The sequence below is a fragment of the Lactuca serriola genome, chromosome 2 (assembly GCF_051521515.1).
Source record: "Lactuca serriola cultivar US96UC23 chromosome 2, Lser_US96UC23_V15, whole genome shotgun sequence".
NCBI lineage: Eukaryota > Viridiplantae > Streptophyta > Magnoliopsida > Asterales > Asteraceae > Lactuca > Lactuca serriola.
The window spans coordinates 21,094,905-21,115,505 of NC_136409.1; the positions used below are offsets into that span (position 1 = coordinate 21,094,905).

Below are 20,601 nucleotides of genomic sequence, written 5' to 3' on the forward strand. Positions count from 1 at the left end.
TAGGGTCAGTGACTTAACATGGCTATTCCACCATGTTAGGGATCTATCAGAGAAGGTGCAGGTAGCAAACTTCACTTTGCTCCCTTCTGGGCACGAATAGAGTGCGAAGACCAAATCTGATTTCTCGAACCATCGCATTAGAGCGATAACTCCACCGTTTCCATTAAAGGAATTGGGTTCGCAGTTCATGAAGTCCTTGTACGAACACTCCCTTGGGTGTCCGTGAGTAACTCTAGGGTTCGTTACGTGGGTACCGATACTAGTTCCGTAGGTACCACTTTCGCCGATGTCAGATAGAGCAGCTGCCACAGCGGCTGATATCATTGTTTGGAGAGCAGCAGGATTGAACTAAGGAGGAGGTAGTGGAGTTTGACTTGGAGTTATCGGAGTAGTGCGCCTGTTTGATCTGCGAAGAGGCATCTTTACTAAAAGAATACAAAGATGAGATGGAATAAGTCTATAGCAGTAGTTTATAAAGACTAATTTATCCTAGTTTTGAGTGTATTTGGTTCGGACTTTCATAGGGTTCTGGAAACAATTCATAACAGAGTCTATGGAAAATCAACTGTATGAATTAGAAATGGCTATCCTCGAATGAATATCTATGACTTGAATAACTGTTACCAGTTTTACGAAAAGGAAATAATCCTAACACATAATGTGAGTAGTAAAATCACTAGCTCACTAATTCAAATACGGTAATTATTGATTAGTGTGACGCATAAGACGTTTTAGTTTCTCTGGCTGATCACTTCCCAGAAAACTTCTCATGAACCTGTACTTGTTCCTCCTTGACTCTTGTACTAATCACTATGAGGAAGTGGTTACATCTATCTGGGTTTTTCGTACGAGAATGGAAGTGTCTAAAGAATCTATGAGATTTAAATGAAACATTATGGGGTGATCCTTATAGAGTCCTCCTATAATTGCACAACGTATACAAGTTGTATATAATTTAAGATTAAATAGACCTTCAAATAAGTGATCCTACTCCAAAACCACAACCAAACAAGGAATAGGTAGTGAAGCATAGATCACAAATTCTAAGTTTATAAAATCTCAATTAGATAAAACCTTGGAAGTATACACTCCAAAATTATAGATCTACCCGGAAGGGTCTTTTAAGTTATCACATAAGTTATTTATTGCGCCGAAAATACTCCTATAGTATTTTAATGTAATGAACTTGGTATGTTTTAAACTTGTTATCATGTTATAGTATCATAAATACTCTGATAGTATTATATCTTTATGTACTGATCTAGAAATCCCTTGAATAGAGTTAGGTAAGTTTTAAGACCGTTGCAACACTACATCACTCACAAACACATGTCGGTCATATCTCAAATGCATGAAGTTGATCGGGCTATACTGATTCCAGATATGATTACATAACTCTCCAGGTTTGACCGCATTGTTCAACCTTTAAATACTTATGCTTTGTTCTTCTTATGATACTTGTTCTAATATGTATATATGTATAAGCATGTATGTATACTTTTATAAAGTATTGTTATATTCTTAAAATATATTATTATCCAGGGCACTTAGGCCCCATTGTGTTTATATTTGTATACCTTTTATCAATTGATATACTTAGTTGACTATAAACAACGCTCTGATACCAATCTGTCACACCCCCAAACCGGAACGACGGAAACGTTCAGGGGCGAAGGACGTCATGTTTAGTATCACAAGACATGCATCATAGTAATCAAAGTAATAAACAATCATTTCATTAGAAAGAAAGTGTTTACAAATTATGTGATTTACAAAACACGGACTACATATGTAAATAACAAAACAAGACATGAAGCTAATATGATCCATCTTATGAATCCCAAAGCGCGTACATGCCTACTAGTCTCTTGAGAATACAAGTTATTTTGAAAGAGTAGATCAGCATTTAACCTGGTGAGTTTATAAGAATTTAGTGATGTAATGTAAGTAGTAAGAAAGTTGTAAGTAAGTTGTAAGAAAGTTATAAGTAAGTTGTAAGAAAGTTGTAAGTAAGTTGTAAGTTCTTTTTAGAAAAGTTCGCCAGTTCCCCCAGTAAGTCCTATATTTCCTGCTTTTATGAAAGATAAGTAAAAATGACTCTATAATCCTTTCTATGAGTACCAAATGGATACAAGTTATATAAAACCCAGAGTAAACAACCAATCGATTGTGTGTATCTATGCTAAGCCCACAACCAAACAAGGAACAGGAAGTAAGGCGGAAAGCACACATCCCATTGTTTGTTTGATCATCGTTGTATATGACCCTGTTATATTCACTTTGTACTTACGGAATTAACTGCAATAGTTCCTTTATATTTGATGAAAATATTCTTTAAGAAAACCCTTATTTCTTTTAGTAATATGGTAACCACAATGGTACCTTCTATAATTACTTAGTTTATACCTACTATATATAATCTAATATCGAATAGATAGTTAGTTGTGTGAATCTGCCCTAAGCCCATAACTAAACAAGGAACAGGAAATGGAGCGGAAAGCACACATCTGACTACCTATCTGGTATTAATTATATATAACCATGATATATAAGCTAAGGTATTATTGAATTAACCTCCTACGGTCCTTTAAGTTATATTGGTTTAATAAAATGGATTAAACCCATTATTGCTAAGTTTCTAGTTTTGTCTGCCAAATGTTTTACTTGAAAAATATGTTTTGTACTAAAAACGGTGTATTGAATTTGTATACTATGACCTGGCCCATACCTGGTAGTCCTCACGATTACTTAGTGTATACGGAATATATACATAGCTAAGATCGAGTAGATAGTAGGTTGGGTGAATATGCTCTGTGCCCACAACCAAACAAGGAACGGGAAATGGAGCGGAAAGCACACATCCTACTACCTGTCGGATCTGATTAATATATATTCCTGATGTATAAACTAAGGAATCATAAAGTTAGCATTATAGGCCCTTTGTACTGAATGTACTATGGCTCGACTGTTCTATTTGTCGTTTGTAAGTTTTCCCTAGTTTATAACTATCCTAACTCGAAAATAGTTTGCATTAACTTTCAAGTGCAACTATCACAATATGAAAGTAATAGGAAAAATTTAAGTACACAGTTGTCTTTTATATTGACAAACTGAAGTACTGACTTCCTTAAAACCAGATTGTTTTATCTTGTTCTTGTATACCACATTTATTATCACCTTTTGTTTAGAACAGTAAGTTAGTGATCATTGGTATAATTTTGTTAATCATGATTTGTTCTTCTGTTATAGTATATAGTATGTTCTTTCTGTTATCGTGTAATGTATCTTCCTCCCTGTTTCCCGTTATAGTATGTTCTCTATATTGTATCCACCTCCTTGTTTCTCTTTATAGTATGTTCTCTATGTTCTAGTGTGAACTAAACCCCTAAACTATACCTATTATAGTTTATTAATATGCTTACTTGAACTGATACTGACTTGAAGAAAAGACTCATTTTATCTACGAAGTTATGTTTGTACTTTTAAAAATGGAGTTTTGTAAACTATAAAGTAACATAACTTTAAAAGAATTTTTTAAATGTTTTGATCCCTTATTAATACATAAGCAATCCTTTAAAAGTTGTTTATAACAAAACATTTACACAATTATCATTGTGTCCAACTTGGATTCCCCCCTTTAAAAGCATTTAAAATAGTTAAAAGATTGATTATAAAGGTATGAGCTCACCTTATGTGGGTGATTCAATCGAATGTGCGCGTAAGGATGAGAAGTTCCATGAATGAAGTCTCGAGACACTAACGAGTCCTAATGACATATAATGGCATTTATTGGCATGAATTTAGTGTATAAAGCAACTAACATGCAAGGAAACACCCTTAGGGACTAAGAAACACTTGCAACTAAGTGTTACAATCACACGTGATTGTATTATGGGGGTTGACGGCCACACCTAGGTGTTTACGGCTATGATGCTTACGGTCTAGGGTGTTTATGGCTAAGGGAGTTTATGCCTGTAAACTCCTGGAGATCACCCTCAAATCGTTTGTTTCAGGTCTTTTAGGCTAATGATTCTACTAGGTAACATGTGTATGGAAGGAGTACTCACAATTTAGAAGCTTTAAAAGGTGTTTTCGGCCACCAATAACAAGTGTGTGTTCTTGGTGTTCCTGGTGAAAGATGAAGATCTTGAACATCTACAAAAAAAGATGATTTTCATGGATGAAATCAAAGGGTGATACATGATTAAGGAGGATAACAACTGAAAGATGGAAGAAACACTTACGTTATTTGAAGATCAAGACGAAGATCCTTATGCTACTTGAGAGAGAATTCAAGTGTTCTTGAAGTGAAGTGTAAGAAATGAAGAAAAATGAAGGAATATGATACTTAAGGGCATGAGTTTGTGCTGGCAAGAGTTTACGGCTGCAAACTCCTTGTTTGCGGCCGTAAACTCCTTGAGATGGAGTTTATGGCTTGAATGATGTATGGTGAACTAAATAAGATACTTCCTAACACTCATTCCTTGGATGTATTAGGCTTAGAACACTCAAACAGACCCTTAACAAAGCTAAAAGATAGTAGAAACAAGTCTGACATTTGATTGGATTGATTGACTTTACTCGATTGAAATTTTTGGGTTGTCACAGTGGGGCACAAGAAGCGCAACCCATGCTATTTGCTATTTGCATTGAATACATTTGTTGAGAATTAGGAGCACCCATTGAAGTTAAGATATTAGAGAAGAAGCGGTATATAGAATAACTTTCATCTTGAACATAGAAATGATTGAAACACCAAGGTAATTTCAAATCAACTACAATATGTTCTTATGGATTCAAAGGATAACCATTCAAGCTTTGATACCAATTGTGAGTAGTAGAATCAATGCGCAAGTACAAGATTCGAAAACTCAAACCTTGAGTTAATCTTTAAGATCAACATTTTCTATTAATGTAAGGTTCCATTCGAATCTAGGACTTGAAGGTAGATATTCAACAAATTATTCAAGTAATAAATGAAGAAAACTTAGAGTATAATCAATGCAAAGATATTTATGGAACAAGAAGAATGTTATGAAAGAACTTTGACTTGAAGGGAATGTGAAAGTGATGTAAAGAGAATATTTGCTATTCTTAGTGTAAAACTTTGAATCTTTCATTGGTTAATGGTGAAACATTCACTCCTTATATAGTGGAGAAGGAAGATAGTACAAACCGACGAACATTCCTAGGACTGAATAATAATCAGTGTTTGGAAAACTGATATCTAAAAGATACATAAAAGAAATTCCTATGAAATGTTACATCAACAATAAGACAAAATGCATTAAAAGCGTGAACAAACTTCTGATCTCGAAATTTCCTTGATCTCGGATTGATCTTCATCTAGGAACTTCAACTCATCGGACTCAGCTGACATCAAAACTTGATTGCTTGGGATTGCTAGAGGTTCATTTTTCATGATTCAACACCCAAGAGACAAATCGTCACCGGTAGGCTTTTTATTAAATCTAGGTATTCACAAAGCAAAACTTATTATGTCCCTCAAACTACACAAGATTGTGTTTTTGTCTCATGATTTCACTAGGAGCGGAAAGCCACAAATATACTATAACATATTAGCTTAATAAAACCTTTAAATTCGCATTTATCCTACACAATACTAGCAAAAATAGTTCTAACACAACAGATTTTTTGAATTTTGAAGATTTTTAAATTTTGACCATTTTTCAAGTCTTTATTTTTTTCATTTTTTTAAATCTAGCATTTTTATTATTTTTTATTTCAATCTAGCATGTTATTTTCCTTTTTTTTAATTCCTTACCCCACACTTAAGTTATACAATGCCCTCATTGTACATAATAACAATTAAAGTATATAAAATAAAAGTGAGGGCAAAGGAACAAACTTGCCTTGGTTATGTTGTCGTGAGATTGGATGACTATCGTGGGTTGCTTATTGATACTAAACTTGACTTTGTCTGCTAGAACACTTCTGGAAATTTGAACATCCTTTCTGAAATTGGTGGAAATATGAGGCAGGCAACTAATCTTTATAGCTAGAAATTCGTACTTTGAGTTGGGCGTTTCCACGTCGTGGCAAATAATAGGCCACGATGTGGTTTCTGTAAAATATGGAACTTCAATCACGAGAAAAATCTTTGTCAAGTCACGCAATGAGATTTGGCACGTCGTGGTCTGCGAAAGTAGTTGTGATTGAATCATTAACCATGGAACATGTTCGCTAGGCTCGCGTCACATATTTGTGAAAAATCTAAATTCTTCATCGGTGAATGAATCGACCAGTCTGGAAATAGCTAATTTCTTGACCGGTCCCTCGTATCAATTTTTTCCCATATATAACACTAAAAGCACAAAAGACTTCTCGGTTTTACTCCATGTCGAATGTGCACATCGCACATATTTGTGTTTCACACCTGTTGCTTTCTCCTCGTAATAATCCACCATACTCTTGATTTTTTGTCTGTCATCAATTTCTTAGTTAGAAATTTATTGCAACAAAAATAAGAATCATCAAAAGCACTTATTTTCCTCCTGATAAGCTCTCTTTTTTTTTGCAAGTCCTAAGTTGGACACTCAACTTAATAAACTCTTAATCTGATGGTTGCCAATCCATTTATTTCACTTAATACTCCTTTTGAACCGATTCGTAAAATTTGACTCTTCATTTCCAAAATCAGCCAATTAAGCGTGAATCCATAAAATCCTAGAAAAATCGACAAGGGTTGGAACCGACTGGACACTTATCAAAATAGATTACGCATAAGAACTCTCTCCAAAGACGGAATCATCACCCCATTCTCTGAAACACAATCTAGACAAACATATGTCCACATCATGGTAATGGTCAAACCACGACATGGTTCCTGCAAATCAACTTGTTTTTGTTCTCCGTCCGAGTCTTCTACTAGCAGCCTCTCCAGCTCCTCCAAATCTTTTTTTTGGAATAAATTCCTCTACTTCTACTTTTAGATCTTTGTAGCTTCTTCAAATCTTTGTCTGAGTCATATCCCTCATCCTTAAGCACTGATTCCAGTTCAACTTTCTCAAGAAAAGCATCAAGAGCATCGAGATCTATAAAATACATAATTAAAAATTAAAAATTAAACTAAAATAAATTTTAATCGAGAAATAAAAAAATCAAACTAAACACAATCGTTCCCTGACAACGGCGCCAAAAAACCTGCTACACTATTTTTTTTATAAAGTCCTATCAAATCTCAACTAATCTTAAACACAATTAGGTAGTGTACCTAGTCATAAAGTAATATAGTTTAAGATTAGAAAGGGTGCCAAACACAGGAAACAATAATAGTTTAGATCAAATCATTCAAATGTTAATTAAATTTATAACAATAAAGTACAAATAGGGTTTTTTAGTAAACTAAATTAAACTAGTTTTAATGCTCTATTAATCAAATGAAGTATAGAACCAAATTAAAACAAAAGATAAGAAGTATTTCCACTAATACGAATCCCCCCAAGTTTCTATGTTTGATTTATTAGAATTGCAATGGATTACTGAGTTGATTACTGAATTGTAATATGACTAGTTATCTTGGTCGGATTTTCTAGTACTAATAATTAATGAACAACTAACACATGATCATACAATAGTGAACACATAAATAATTAAATATATTCGAACTATGAATGAAATGATATAATGATTTCTTATGAATGGTCACGAAAATCAATCTAAGCATAGAATGAATATCTAATACTCTCTCTGACAAAGTTAAAGTCGCCAATTAATATTACCTAACCCTAGAATTTGATCAAACTCTAATCCTAATAGTTTAATGGTCATAAGGTAATTAAGATTCAAGTTAATGTAATTAGATTGGTCCTCTCAACTACACATAACTCAATAATAGGCAATAAAAATCATAACTTTAACATGAAAGGTAAAGAGATCAATTGAACACAAGTATTAACCAAACTCACATAATCCAATCTAACAAAATCAAAATACATTCACTTAGGCTTCATCAAGATCTAGTCAAAGTAAAGGTTTGTACACCAGAATCAGTAAACTAAAGCAGAAAAAATCACCAAAAGATTGTGAGACATGATCATCAAGAAAACCCGAAGAGACATCTTGATATAATAGCGCTTGAATCCTTAAATCGTGGCTCCGGTACAATATCTAGCTTCAAAATTGACCCTTAAAGGGTTTTTGGACGTCAAAACGAAGTAATAGTCACATCTATAGGTTGCGAAAGGTGGCACAACAATTAAGGTTGTAAATCTCGTGTTTTTATAAATTCAGCGGCTCCACAGCGTGGAAAAGTTCTTACAACGCCACGGAATATGGAATCTTCACGTCCACAAATTTTTTTGATTTTTCACGTCATAGAAATGGCTTTGTTATGGCATGGGAACTGGGAATCAAAATTTGGCATAAACATGAAAGCCATCCGAAATTTTGTCTAGTTTCTAGAAATTCTTGAATCTCCTCAATCTGAATTACAAGTTGTCCAGTAACATCCTTTTGCTATTTCATTGACTTATTCAGTTTTGTTCTCCTCCTTTTGCATCCCAAATCTCATTTTAACTATAATTAGACATTTTCAAGCATATTAAGTATCATATATCTAAAAATTTAACATTTTAATCAAATATATTAAGAAAATGACCTAAAATATATAGTAAATTAATAAGTCCATATCAGTGTCCTAGGGTGACGCTACCCATCTATCCCCTATTCCTTCCCTTCCGGCTTCAATTGATCATAACTCCTTGATACATGCTCATATTTTATGATATTTAGGTGCACATATTTGTATCCAAGTCAACCACAAATTTCTTTTGCATTAGTTAAGCTAAAAAGGATTTTGTATTTACTTATAAGGTTGTAAACAAAGGGTTATACATAAAAATTTCTTAGTAACTACACATTAACACATATTTCTCATTATCCTTTAACCTACTTTAAGAAAATTTGGCTCATAAACACATGACACCTCTCTAGATATTATCAGCTATGAAGAACATGTGTTACAACATTAGGGCTAATCATAATGAGAAACTTAGATGTTTGTTTAAAGAGTTACATATTTTAATATCGGGTTAGTAACATATATTCTTAGTATGAATAAAAATATATGTATACTTTTTTCATCTAATATTGATGTGCTTCGTATTAGCTTGTTTATTCCATGAAATGTAAAAATGATATTTTGAAATTCCACGACCAGTTATATTATAGGAGTGGAAGAGAGGGATGCATGTGTATTAAAGTGTATGACAATTAGATTGACTTCAAGATGTAATACCCAGTTTTCAAGTATAATTTTTGGTTCTTTACAATGTTTGATTTGGGATTTTCCTATCACCACAATGTGGTGGGGCTTGTGCCACGGCATGGTGGTCATGTAATGAACACAACTTGTTGAGCTTCTTGACACCATGTAGTGGAATCTGAGACTTAAAACCCTAGATCTTAGGTCTTGGGCTCTGTTTAAAGGATGCGAGGGCTAGGGTTTGTCCACCCTCAGCCTCTATCACTCTCCCAAGTACAAAGAAAAAACCATATTCCCTTTTTTCCATTTTTAAGCTTATTTTGGTATTCTTGGTGGCCTTTATAGGAAGAATAAGAGCATTTTGATGAAAGGAACCTCTTGGCAAGCTCAAGAAATCCCTTTGAGCAGCTTCTGGACCTTTGTAAGTCCTCTTATCTAGATCTTGTTGGTTTGTTTCTTGTAGAACTTAGGATATAAGCTTGTTTGGTCTATTTGGTGGAGTTTGAGTGTTTGGTCCATTTGATGGAGTTTGAGTGTTTGGTTTCAATAAACTTTTCAACTTTATAGATTAATGAAGTCGTAAATACATTATATATCTCAGATATGGAGTTCTCTGTTGATTAGGTGCCATACATGGGGTTTTGGCTCCATTCCTCATCATTTTGACCTATGTTGGGGTAGGACATGTATTGGACATGCATGTCCATAAAGTTAGGACTTTTATGGATATTTTGGATGCAAAGAAGCCTTCTAAAATGTTAGAGTGGTTGATTTATCATATTAAGGAATTAATAGAAGGGTAAATCTATTAGTGTAACCATGCTCTGGTCAGGTGTTGACCATGGTTTAGTGAGCTAATCGATTACAATCCGAATTTAGCAGAACATGACGTGGCTAAGACATTGCCACGACGCGGTGGTCTGCAAAGTTGATTTTGACCATTGAATTTTTTACCAGGTTGATTTTTGGTCGATTTGATGGTTTTAGATAGTAGAGTCAGGTTAGACCTTTTGTTTTATAGTATTTGATATGTAGTACCAGTTATGGTGTAATCTACTTTGATTTGTGAGATGAGACTTCTCAATATACTATAGAATGCTAGATTATCTTTATGAATCTTGCATGTATGTATGTTAGGTGATGCCCGTTTTGCATGTTGGGTAGGGCCTGTTATGTATGTTGGGTGGGGCCCGTTATGTATGATGGACGGGGCCCTTTATGTGTGTTGGGCGGGGCCCGTATTGTATATTGGGTGAGGCTCGTTATGTATGTTAGCAGGGCCGTATTGGTATGTAGTATTTTTGGGGAACTCACTAAGCTTTGTGCTTACAGTTTTAAGTTTAAATATATTAGGTACTTCTTGTAGCAAAGGGAAGAATCAGACTTGATTGCATTGTATCCATAGGAGATTCCACACTATATGTCTTGTGTTTTTACTATGATGTTTTCGAGAATACATTTTATACTCTGATCATCTTTTGTTGGAATCATATGAATGGTTTTATCATCCTAAAATTAAAATTTTACTTAGTATTTTTGGGTTGTTACACAAGGTTTCATTTCATGGATGAGTGACATTATTAAAATAATGAATAATTGGTTCAAGACATTATAACCTTTGACCAGAGTTCTTTGTAGATTTATAAATGGGTTTAGTATTATGTCTTGATGAATGTGAAATAATTTTTTGAAACATATGAGTTATATCGGTTGGACTCAAATATTATATGGAACTTAAGAGGAACACAAATAATGCAATATGTAATTCATTCCTCTAATTGTTGGATTTCAATATCGGTTTGGCCCCATGATGAATTGAATAGGTCTAAGCATTTGTCCATACTCCATTCTAATGATTTTGTTATATCACATTCATTCTTTTTTTTTGGAACAGCAAATCTATTCTACTCCTACACTACTCCTAATTCTCCACCTATGTCCCTCACGGGACTTGAACCCTCGACCTCAAGGAGGGAGGACAACACCGAATACGGATCAAGAAATAGATTTATTAACCTTTATGAATGATTCCATCCATGGTTCATATTTATTGATATTAAAGTGAAATGATATTTAAGTGAGAACTATTAACCATTAGCAGTTAATGAATTTTTTGTGGAGACAGGTTTTCACAAATAATAAGGGGGATTGGCATGTTCCTAGACATTCACCATGTATAGTTATCTATAATTATGAATTGCATAGATAGGATTCTATTATAATTAATGTACAAATAAAAAAGAAATAGTTGTATGGTTATATATATATATATATATATATATATATATATATATATATATATATATATATATATCAGTGTTGTAAAAATCCTGATTAGATCCCAATTAATCCCTAGGTGTTACCCGACCGATTAGAGGGCGTCTAGCGATTAATCACTGCATACAAAATGACTTAAATAGTAGAAAACAATGAAATTGTAAAACTTTGAAAAAATTCTATCTCAATACAAACCATTTGAGGAATAATTAATGTTGTATTAATCATATTAACCTATTTTATTAAGATATTCGTGGTATTTATGAACTTTTTTATAATATTAGTCATATTTAATTTTTGAAAATTTAACGAGTTAGCAATTAATGGTCTCCGATTTATCCCTGCCTAGCCAATTAATCCCTTAACCCCAATCCACCGACTAGCTAACTTCGAGCGTTTTTTATAACCTTGATACTATATATATATATATATATATATATATATATATATATATATATATATATATATATATATATATATATATAGGAATGAGTTCTATGGAAAATAAATAACTAGGGCAACATCTACCGGAACCAATAATCAAATGACACGTGTCCATTTCTTTCTTCACAAGTAATGTATTGTGGAAGTTATTGTGAAAGTGATGTGTTGTCATGTTTTCATTGGTTCAAATATGTGTTGCCCTAATCATTCATTTTCCATATAACTCTTCCCTATATATATATATATATATATATATATATATATATATATATATATATATATATATATATATATATATACACACACACACACGAATCTATTATTGGAAGATAGTACCCACACTCACAACAGCTGGTAATATTACTATTAATAGTAGGGTACTTTTTGGTTACACGCAAGAACAGAAATAAGCATCTGATGAAACAAGAATAATTATTAGGGCCTGGTTTGTCAATTAATTAAGTCTTTAGTTAATTAAATGAAACCTAGAGATTTAGAAGGTTATAGATAAAGGGAATTGAAAGTTAGATAATTACCAAAGATAATAATAATTACTATGTGACCAGATAATTATCCGTTAAGGGTTTAAATCTTACCTTATAAATAGAGGGGTTCATGGCCAAATATGATGACGAGTTTCTCTCTGGAAAGAGACTAGAAATCGACAGAACCCTTCTGATCTCGAAACCTTGCCCCTCATACTCCTACGTGACACGTAAGGAGTTCTGTGTGATGTGTAGGCGTTAAATCAAGCTTCTGGTTTGTGGTGTTCAACGTGTTTTTCCATGGGGGTTTAGTCAGATGTTCTTGGTCTATTCATTGGGTGTAACTACGAAAGAGAAGCTCTCTGTTTGGCTCTTAGCACTCATCATTAAATCAAGATCTACGAAAGTTTCAAATGACTACAAATGTATGTATTATAGTTTCCTTATCTTTAAGTTTAAGTTGCAATTGATTTGTTGAACATGTATCATTGTTTTGTTTATGAGGTTATCCTTTTCTCGCTTCTATTGTACGCCATTATGGTCTTTTAGATCCTCATAACCCAACTTCTATGAGGCATACACTAAAGAGCATAAATGATGACATATAAACAATAATGTTTATAGAGTAAAAAAATTATTTACAACTTAAATAAATAAAAATTAAATTTTTATTTATTATTTATTTATCAACCATGGGATAAATAATTTAATGGTATATTTATTAATAATTAAATAAAGCAATTTAATTAATTAGAGGCCTTATTAGTCTAGAATTAATTAAAATGGGGTTTAGGGCTTTTATTATAGTTGGTAAGAAAGGGTTTGAGAAAGCCCATCTACCAAATAATAAATTAGGCTTTAGCAGTTATTACAAGCATATAAAATAATCCAATCAAAACACTAACCGTCCCCTCCCCCAACAATTTGTGAGGCCTATGCTTACTCCTTTTCTCTGTATCCTCTATATATGGGTCGTTTTCTAGAGGAAGTTAGTGAATGGATCATAATGCCCATTCGTCGTTTGGTGTTGTATCACTTGTCACATACTCAACTTCAACACTACTTCTAACTCTTGTGGCATCCTGAGGTCCCCTTATAAAACCTCAAGACCACTCATCTTAGATTATGCATGCCAACTAGTTTGCCCTACTATGGGCTCATTAACAATAAGGAAGTTACACTAGCCTCTGACCAGTTGTATCTTACCCGTTACATCCCTTTATTATTAAACTCTTCAACAACTCGGCCAGACAACAACTAGACTAAAAAGACCATGGTCTAGACAACACTTGTTTGAACCAAATTACAAGCTAATCCAATGGAATGGTCTCTGTCTTCTTGGTCAACATAATAACGTGATATCTAGCCCATGACACATGGCTTGTAATGTTAATCATTGGTGTCGCTAATAACCTTGAAGTGGAGCATGCTTTTTGGCATTTTTTGTGTTTGGATTTTAGGCCTTCGATATCTAGATACACAATAGATTGGTAGTATCTATTATCCTATCCCAATCTTATATTAATTTTAGAATGAGTGTTCCTTGCAACTACCAATTAAGCCATCGATCATGGGTAAGCGGTTATCTGTTATTCATAATCAACCTTTTCAAAGGCCTACATAGGTGTAGCTCCCAGTTAAAGAACTAGGTTTGCATCATTCCATCTTTTTTCTAGACAAACAAAGGCGTAGCTTCCCGTTAAAGAAGTAGGTTTGATAAAACCATTTTTCCAAAAACTAATGCAATGGCTTGCAACTGAGTCTTGAGCTTCTTCATCTCCAATTATGCTAATTCGTAAGGTCTTCTTCTAATTGGTGTCCTCCCCGACACCACATCAATATGAGTCATGAGCTCCTCTACCCGACGATGTGGTGTAAGTCCTAGCAGATCATAAGGAAATACTTTAGGTAAATTTGGAACAGTGCAACATCTTTCTTGGATCTCTTAAGAACTTCTTATCCCTATGAATCATGGCACCCCAAATAGAATGTACAACCCCCCTTAGCAAGGCATTTTCGGGGATTGATGATGGCAATGATCCCATAATAAACACATCTTTTATCCTTATAGCCATAATTCAGATCTTCCTTGGGTAGCTTGATTTGAATCATCTTCTTGTTATAAAGGATTTCAACATCTCCCACCTAGTCTATACACAACACGGTTGATTTTAATTCTTAGTAGTCCGGTAGAAAACATCATATCATTAAACATTCACATCATTGGTTTGTCTCATGTACACAATCTAGAAAATAAAATAATTGGAAATATTAATAATAAAGAGATATAAACTTTCATACCCATAGGTGTTACAAATAGGGATAATGACTTGAAAGGGTAACGAACTTTTGACTTTGTTCACATTTAGTCATTAAACTTTTTTTCGTTATCTATTTGTCATTGAACTATTGAAACTGTTCACATTTTACCCTTATGACCGGCTATTACCTGTCATAAGGGTAAAATGTGAACAGTTTCAATAGTTTAGTGGCAAATAGATAACGAAAAAAAGTTTAGTGACTAAATGTGAACAAAATCGAAAGTTCATTTCCCTCTTAAAAGTTCAATGGTTAAATGTGAACAAACTTCCTATTGTATTATGTTTTAGCAAATTATTTATTTTTGTTTAATTGTAGCAACATTTGTTGATGAAGAAATCTATGAAATAAAAAAACAAAATGTAACATCCGGATTTCCAGGTATCGTAATTTAAGTATTTTTCTTTTGAATTAAGAAGAGAGACTCGACGAGTTGACGCCTCAACTCGTCGAGTAAGGTCACGACTGATAACTCGGATTAATGAATAGACTCGACGAGTTGGTGAGGCGACTCAACGAGTCCGAGCTGTTGGTAGAAACCCTAAATCTTTGGGCCCGAGCCATATTTAAAGGCACTTATGGCCTTCAATTGCGACTACATTTCCCATAAGTGAGAACCCTAGCGAGCTTGAGTGTGTAGAGTGAGAGGAAGAGTTATCTTGAGCTTTTTGGTGTGATTTTGCAAGAAAGGAGAAGAGTTCCAGCAAGAGGGACCAAGGAATGTTATTGTTCTGAGTTATTCAAGCAAGGAGCTTCATTCTGAGGTACAAAAATGAACCCCTTTCCTTCCCTATTGTGTAGATTCCATTTTGGGGTTAGGGCTTGAATCACTTCATCTTTGGGGTTTTAAATGCCTCAAACCCCTCTTGCAAGTTTGTGTTATAGATCTGGACCCTTCTAGGATCAGAGAACCGAGAATATGAAGCTTTAGTAGAGTAAACCTTAGGGTTTGAAGTTAGGAATCTAGACCCTGCTAGGTCCAGAGAGCCGAGAATATGAAGCTTTAGTAGAGTAAACCATGGGATTTGAAGTTAGGAAGCATTTATGGGATTTTTATGGTATATATAGTTAATTTCATCTTACACATAGATATGAAATATTTTATATAAATTACGTGCTATGTGTGCATATTATTTGAATACTTGTTGTCTATGATGGATGAACAATTTTATACATGTTTTAAAAAATTTAAACGGTATATTTATTTTATATCTACAAATATGTTGCGGATGAAACATGGGTAGATGAAATAGTTGGTGTGTGATGAAATAAAATGATGAGAGATAGGTGGTGATAGAAAGGTGATGATAATTAAGTAAATAGATGATGATGAATAGGTGATGTAGGATGAAAGGAGATACCATAACCTTAACCGACAATGTGATGATGTAGTCATCTACCAGAGTATAGATGGCAACCACAGACTATTCTAGATAACCCAGTGGAAACACCAGCAGGACCATAACCTGTAGGTGATGAATTACGAGTTCAGGTGATGTTGTAACTATGTATTCATGCGATGATACTCTAACCCTTTACTATAAATTACGAGCTCAGAAGATGTAACTACGTATTCATAGGATGTCACAAAATTTCGCATGTCAAACCAATGGTCATAATTCACATCAGTGAGAATGGTTCATTTTTTTTGTAAAACCAAAATCAGATTGAAAATTTTGATTTTTTATTTTGGAAAATGTCAAACCATTGGTTTTTTATTTCAGTTTCGGTTTTTTGTTTTTTTTTAAATATATTTTCAGGGTTTTGTTTTTTATTTTTTTATTTCATAGATTTCTTCATCAACAAATGTTGCTACAATTTAACAAAAATAAATAATTTGCTAAAACATAATACAAGAGAAAGTTTGTTTACATTTAATCATTGAACTTTTTAGAGGGAAACGAACTTTCGATTATATTCATATTTAGTCCTTAAACTTTTTTTCGTTATCTATTTGGCACTAAACTATTGAAACTGTTCACATTTACCCTCATGACCGGTAACAGCCGGTCATAAAGGTAAAATGTTCAGTCATAAAGGTAAAATGTAAACAGTTTCAATAATTCAATGGCAAATAGATAACGAAAAAAAGTTTAGTGACTAAATATAAAAAAAAGCGAAAGTTTGTTACCCTTTCAAATCATTATACGGTTACAAATAATATCATTCAATCTAGTCATGTATACTTTAAACAAAAATGATTTTTTTCCGATAAAATTACAAAAATAGCTAAATTTTCGATCTATTTTATATTTTTGCTGCTATGTCATTTGTTCATCATATTCAATAGAATGTGAGACAATTGATATATTTGAAACTTTTATTATTTAAATAAATGAAAATATATTTTTAGCTCGAGTAAAAACCAAAGTGCTAAACATAAAATAATCTAAATGTAACGAAAAAAACAAAAATAAAATCAGTAAAGGTTTAAGAGAGAAAAACCATGGGTATTCAACTATTCATATTCAAACTGTTCACGTTCGTACAAATTCGCCACGTTTAAGATCATAATTCAAAAAATTAAGTAGAATTTCATCAAAATATTAACAAATCCCACAAAAAAAAAATAGATTAAGGAAACAAAATTCATTTGATTTTTAGAGAGCCAGAGGAAAGAAAATGAGAAACAGAGGGTTCTTTAAACTGTCGACATCCATACAAATTTACATGTTTACGATCAAAATTAAAAAATAATAATAATAAATTAAAAAAAAAATTATTCGATTCAAAAATCAAATATTAGAGAGAGAGAGAGAGAGAGAGAGAGAGAGAGAGAGAGAGAGAGAGAGAGAGATCTTCAAAATGTTGACATCCGTACGTATACAACATGTTCACGATCAAACTTCAAGTATTTTTAGTAAGATCTTTACCTGAATAAACAAAAACCCATCACAATGTTTACATTTTTTTAATCAAAAAAATATTCAATTCAAGAACCTATAATCATCACTATCAATGTATTTATGGCCCAGTTTTAGATCAAAATTCAAGTTTTTCAACAAAATTTTCAGACTAAATATCATAAGTTCTACATTAAAAACTCGATTAAAGAACTAAGAACTTGATTCTTGATTCAGAAGAAGGAACTAAAACAGGGGGCTAACGATCTTGAAACTGCTGATAATCATACTTAATCATGTACAATCAAGACTGCTATAAAAAAATAGAAGAAGAAAAGAAGCAAAAAAAAAACGAAACTAATTATCAAAAAGATTTCAAAGGGTGATGAACAAATTCATCAAAAGTTTCAACATGGACTGGTTTCAGATGGGCGAAAGAAATCCGGTTCAAGTTTGTTTCGGCAAACCGGGCAAGCCGGATTTTTTGACAGCCAAGTATCGGCGCATTGTAGATGAAACCCATGGTTACATCCCGGAACCACCCTCGCCGGTTGCTCCGCCTCAATATCCTCCAAACAGACCGAGCATTCGGTCCCTAACCCGAGTTCATTACCGGTGGTTCTCGGAAGTTTGTCGAGCTCCGCCGCTGAAAGGCCAGTACCGGTGGTGGGTTTCACCGGAGCCGTCATTTCAGGAAGGTGATGTGCGGCGTACCATAGCAAACACATGTAGACAAGGAACACCACACTCATCCCGGCGCATGGTAGAAACAGGGCAAGGAACAAGGAAATCATCATCTTTTGAAAAAGGCCTGGTGTATCCTATGCACCACGGCGCACGATAAGGGTTTGTGAGATAGCGATGCAAACTTTTGAAGTGCACCCTTAGATTATAACTAGGGATATTTGTGAAGGACGCTAATAATTTATACTAGGGGTGCATTTGGTGAGCAATAGTTAAATGACCCTTTTTTTGGTAATCATTTTTATTTTTTTTTTATATTTTTTGGATTTGAAGATATTTTTCTTTCAAAGATAAATATCTTTGTAGTATTTTTTTTTTACCTATGATTAAAATCACATAAAAAATATTTGGAAAAATATGTTTTTTAAATTAATTAAGTGTATATTTGATAATTAAAATAAAACTATTTAAAAACTAATTTAAGTAAATTATATAAAAAAACTAGCTTATAAATTATTATTTTAGTTTACGAAACCTCCATATTTAAAAATAAATAAATAAAAAAAAATAATTTATCTGCTAGCTATGACACGAAATGTACAATCTTAAATTATACATTCATCGAGTTTTTATTTTTATTTATATGAAAATGGTCGAAATGATTGCATACATGGTCATTTTGGTCCATATCATCATCAAAAATACATTGATCACGCATATGTACAAAACGTGTTGTCCACATGGAAAGCAAAGTTTCATTCATAAAATCAGAAACAAAAACAGTACAGCTATAATTATGGTTTATTAATAATTTTCGATTTTCGATTATATATATAACTTCTTTGCCAATAGAAATGCACAAAAAAGGCGTTAGGAAATTTTCCGTGTTGAAGTACTTGTGCAAGTTTGGAAATTGTCCATGTTCGGTAGCAATAGATCTTTAATTTGAATTAAATTTCCAAATAATGTATTAGAAAAACAACTTAAGTCGATATAATTTAATTATAGAAGAAAGGGAAAAATTGGGTTCACGAACTTGGACAATTGTTAGAGATTGTACTGTTGTGCATGCCCCATGTTTTATTTTAAGATGTTTTAGTACTATAAGAAAAGGTTTTAGGTGCATTACTATCATCAATTTTCTATTTTCACAATAAAAAAATATTTTATGGTATAATGTGCATACAAAAGGGTATAGCATGTTTGTCATTGAATTAGTGCATGATAATCCATAAATAATGTTTCAGGTTTGAGTTTGTATATTATTTATTTATTTTTATTTTTATTCGGGATACATTATCATTTATCTCATTGGGTGTTGACGTCATGATTTATCTAGAGTAATTTGTTCATAGCGGAGCCGTGTAAGGTTGAAAAAAAATCAAACTAACCAATATAAATTGATCATTTTGGAAAAAATGATTTTTCTTTTTTGGTAAAATAGTTAGTAGGATTCCGGATCATAGTTTCGGAACAATTTTTTATTTTTTTATTTATTTTTTGTTTATTTTTATTGTTTTTTGTGTAAATATGTTTTGTGTTATTGTAAAAGTTTTGTTTATATTATATCTAAAATGCAACTATTAATCTTAAAATCAACAAAAACCAAATAAATATATAAACTAAAATGATTTGTTTTAAGTAATATTACAATGTTCAAATTATTTTTGTCCTTATACTCCAAAAAATTTATGTCAATCGTTTACGATATGACATAGCTCATGGACCGTTTTTACCCTCTATAGAATATGACTTTCCGTTGATCAATGCTTCCAGGAACCAACACAAAAAAACTCAACAATCTCCTCTACTGTCAATCTGTTGTGGTACTTATGACGTATTTTCAAGGGTCGTATTGGAACTTTCAAATAGGATCGAAACACTTAGTTCGGTACCCCAGTAGTTGATACCCACTATGTAATGACCCAAAAATCAGGGGTAAAAATTTCATTTTTAATATAACTCAAACATAGATATCATTTATGCCAATCATTCCAAAACATTGTTAATTAAAAACATTTATCAGAGTTCATCCCAAAATCATTCATTGCGGAAAACATGGGTGTGTGCGCTACGATCAAGCTGAGTCCTTCCTTCCAAAACAAAGATACCTGAAACCATAAACAAAACTGTAAGCACGAAGCTTAGTGAATTCCCCATAGCATACCCCATACAATCCACATAATCACATAATCCATATTAGCTATATCAGCTACATATCCACATAAGTCATATCAATCACATAAGCTATGAATATAATCATATAAGGAAACCATGGAATCCCTCCAAGGGCTTACTACGAGTGTCAAAGGAACCCTCTCAT

At 32.9% G+C, this 20,601-nt stretch overlaps 1 protein-coding gene across 1 annotated transcript; it reads right to left on the bottom strand.

The window, feature by feature from the left end:
* Positions 1 to 18,001: 18,001 nt before the first annotated feature.
* On the bottom strand, positions 18,002 to 18,346 carry LOC145089048 (RING/U-box superfamily protein). The gene has a single exon (XM_079027548.1). It carries the CDS (start codon positions 18,344 to 18,346, stop codon positions 18,002 to 18,004), a length of 345 nt encoding a protein of 114 aa, XP_078883674.1.
* Between the last annotated feature and the right edge of the window lie 2,255 nt (positions 18,347 to 20,601).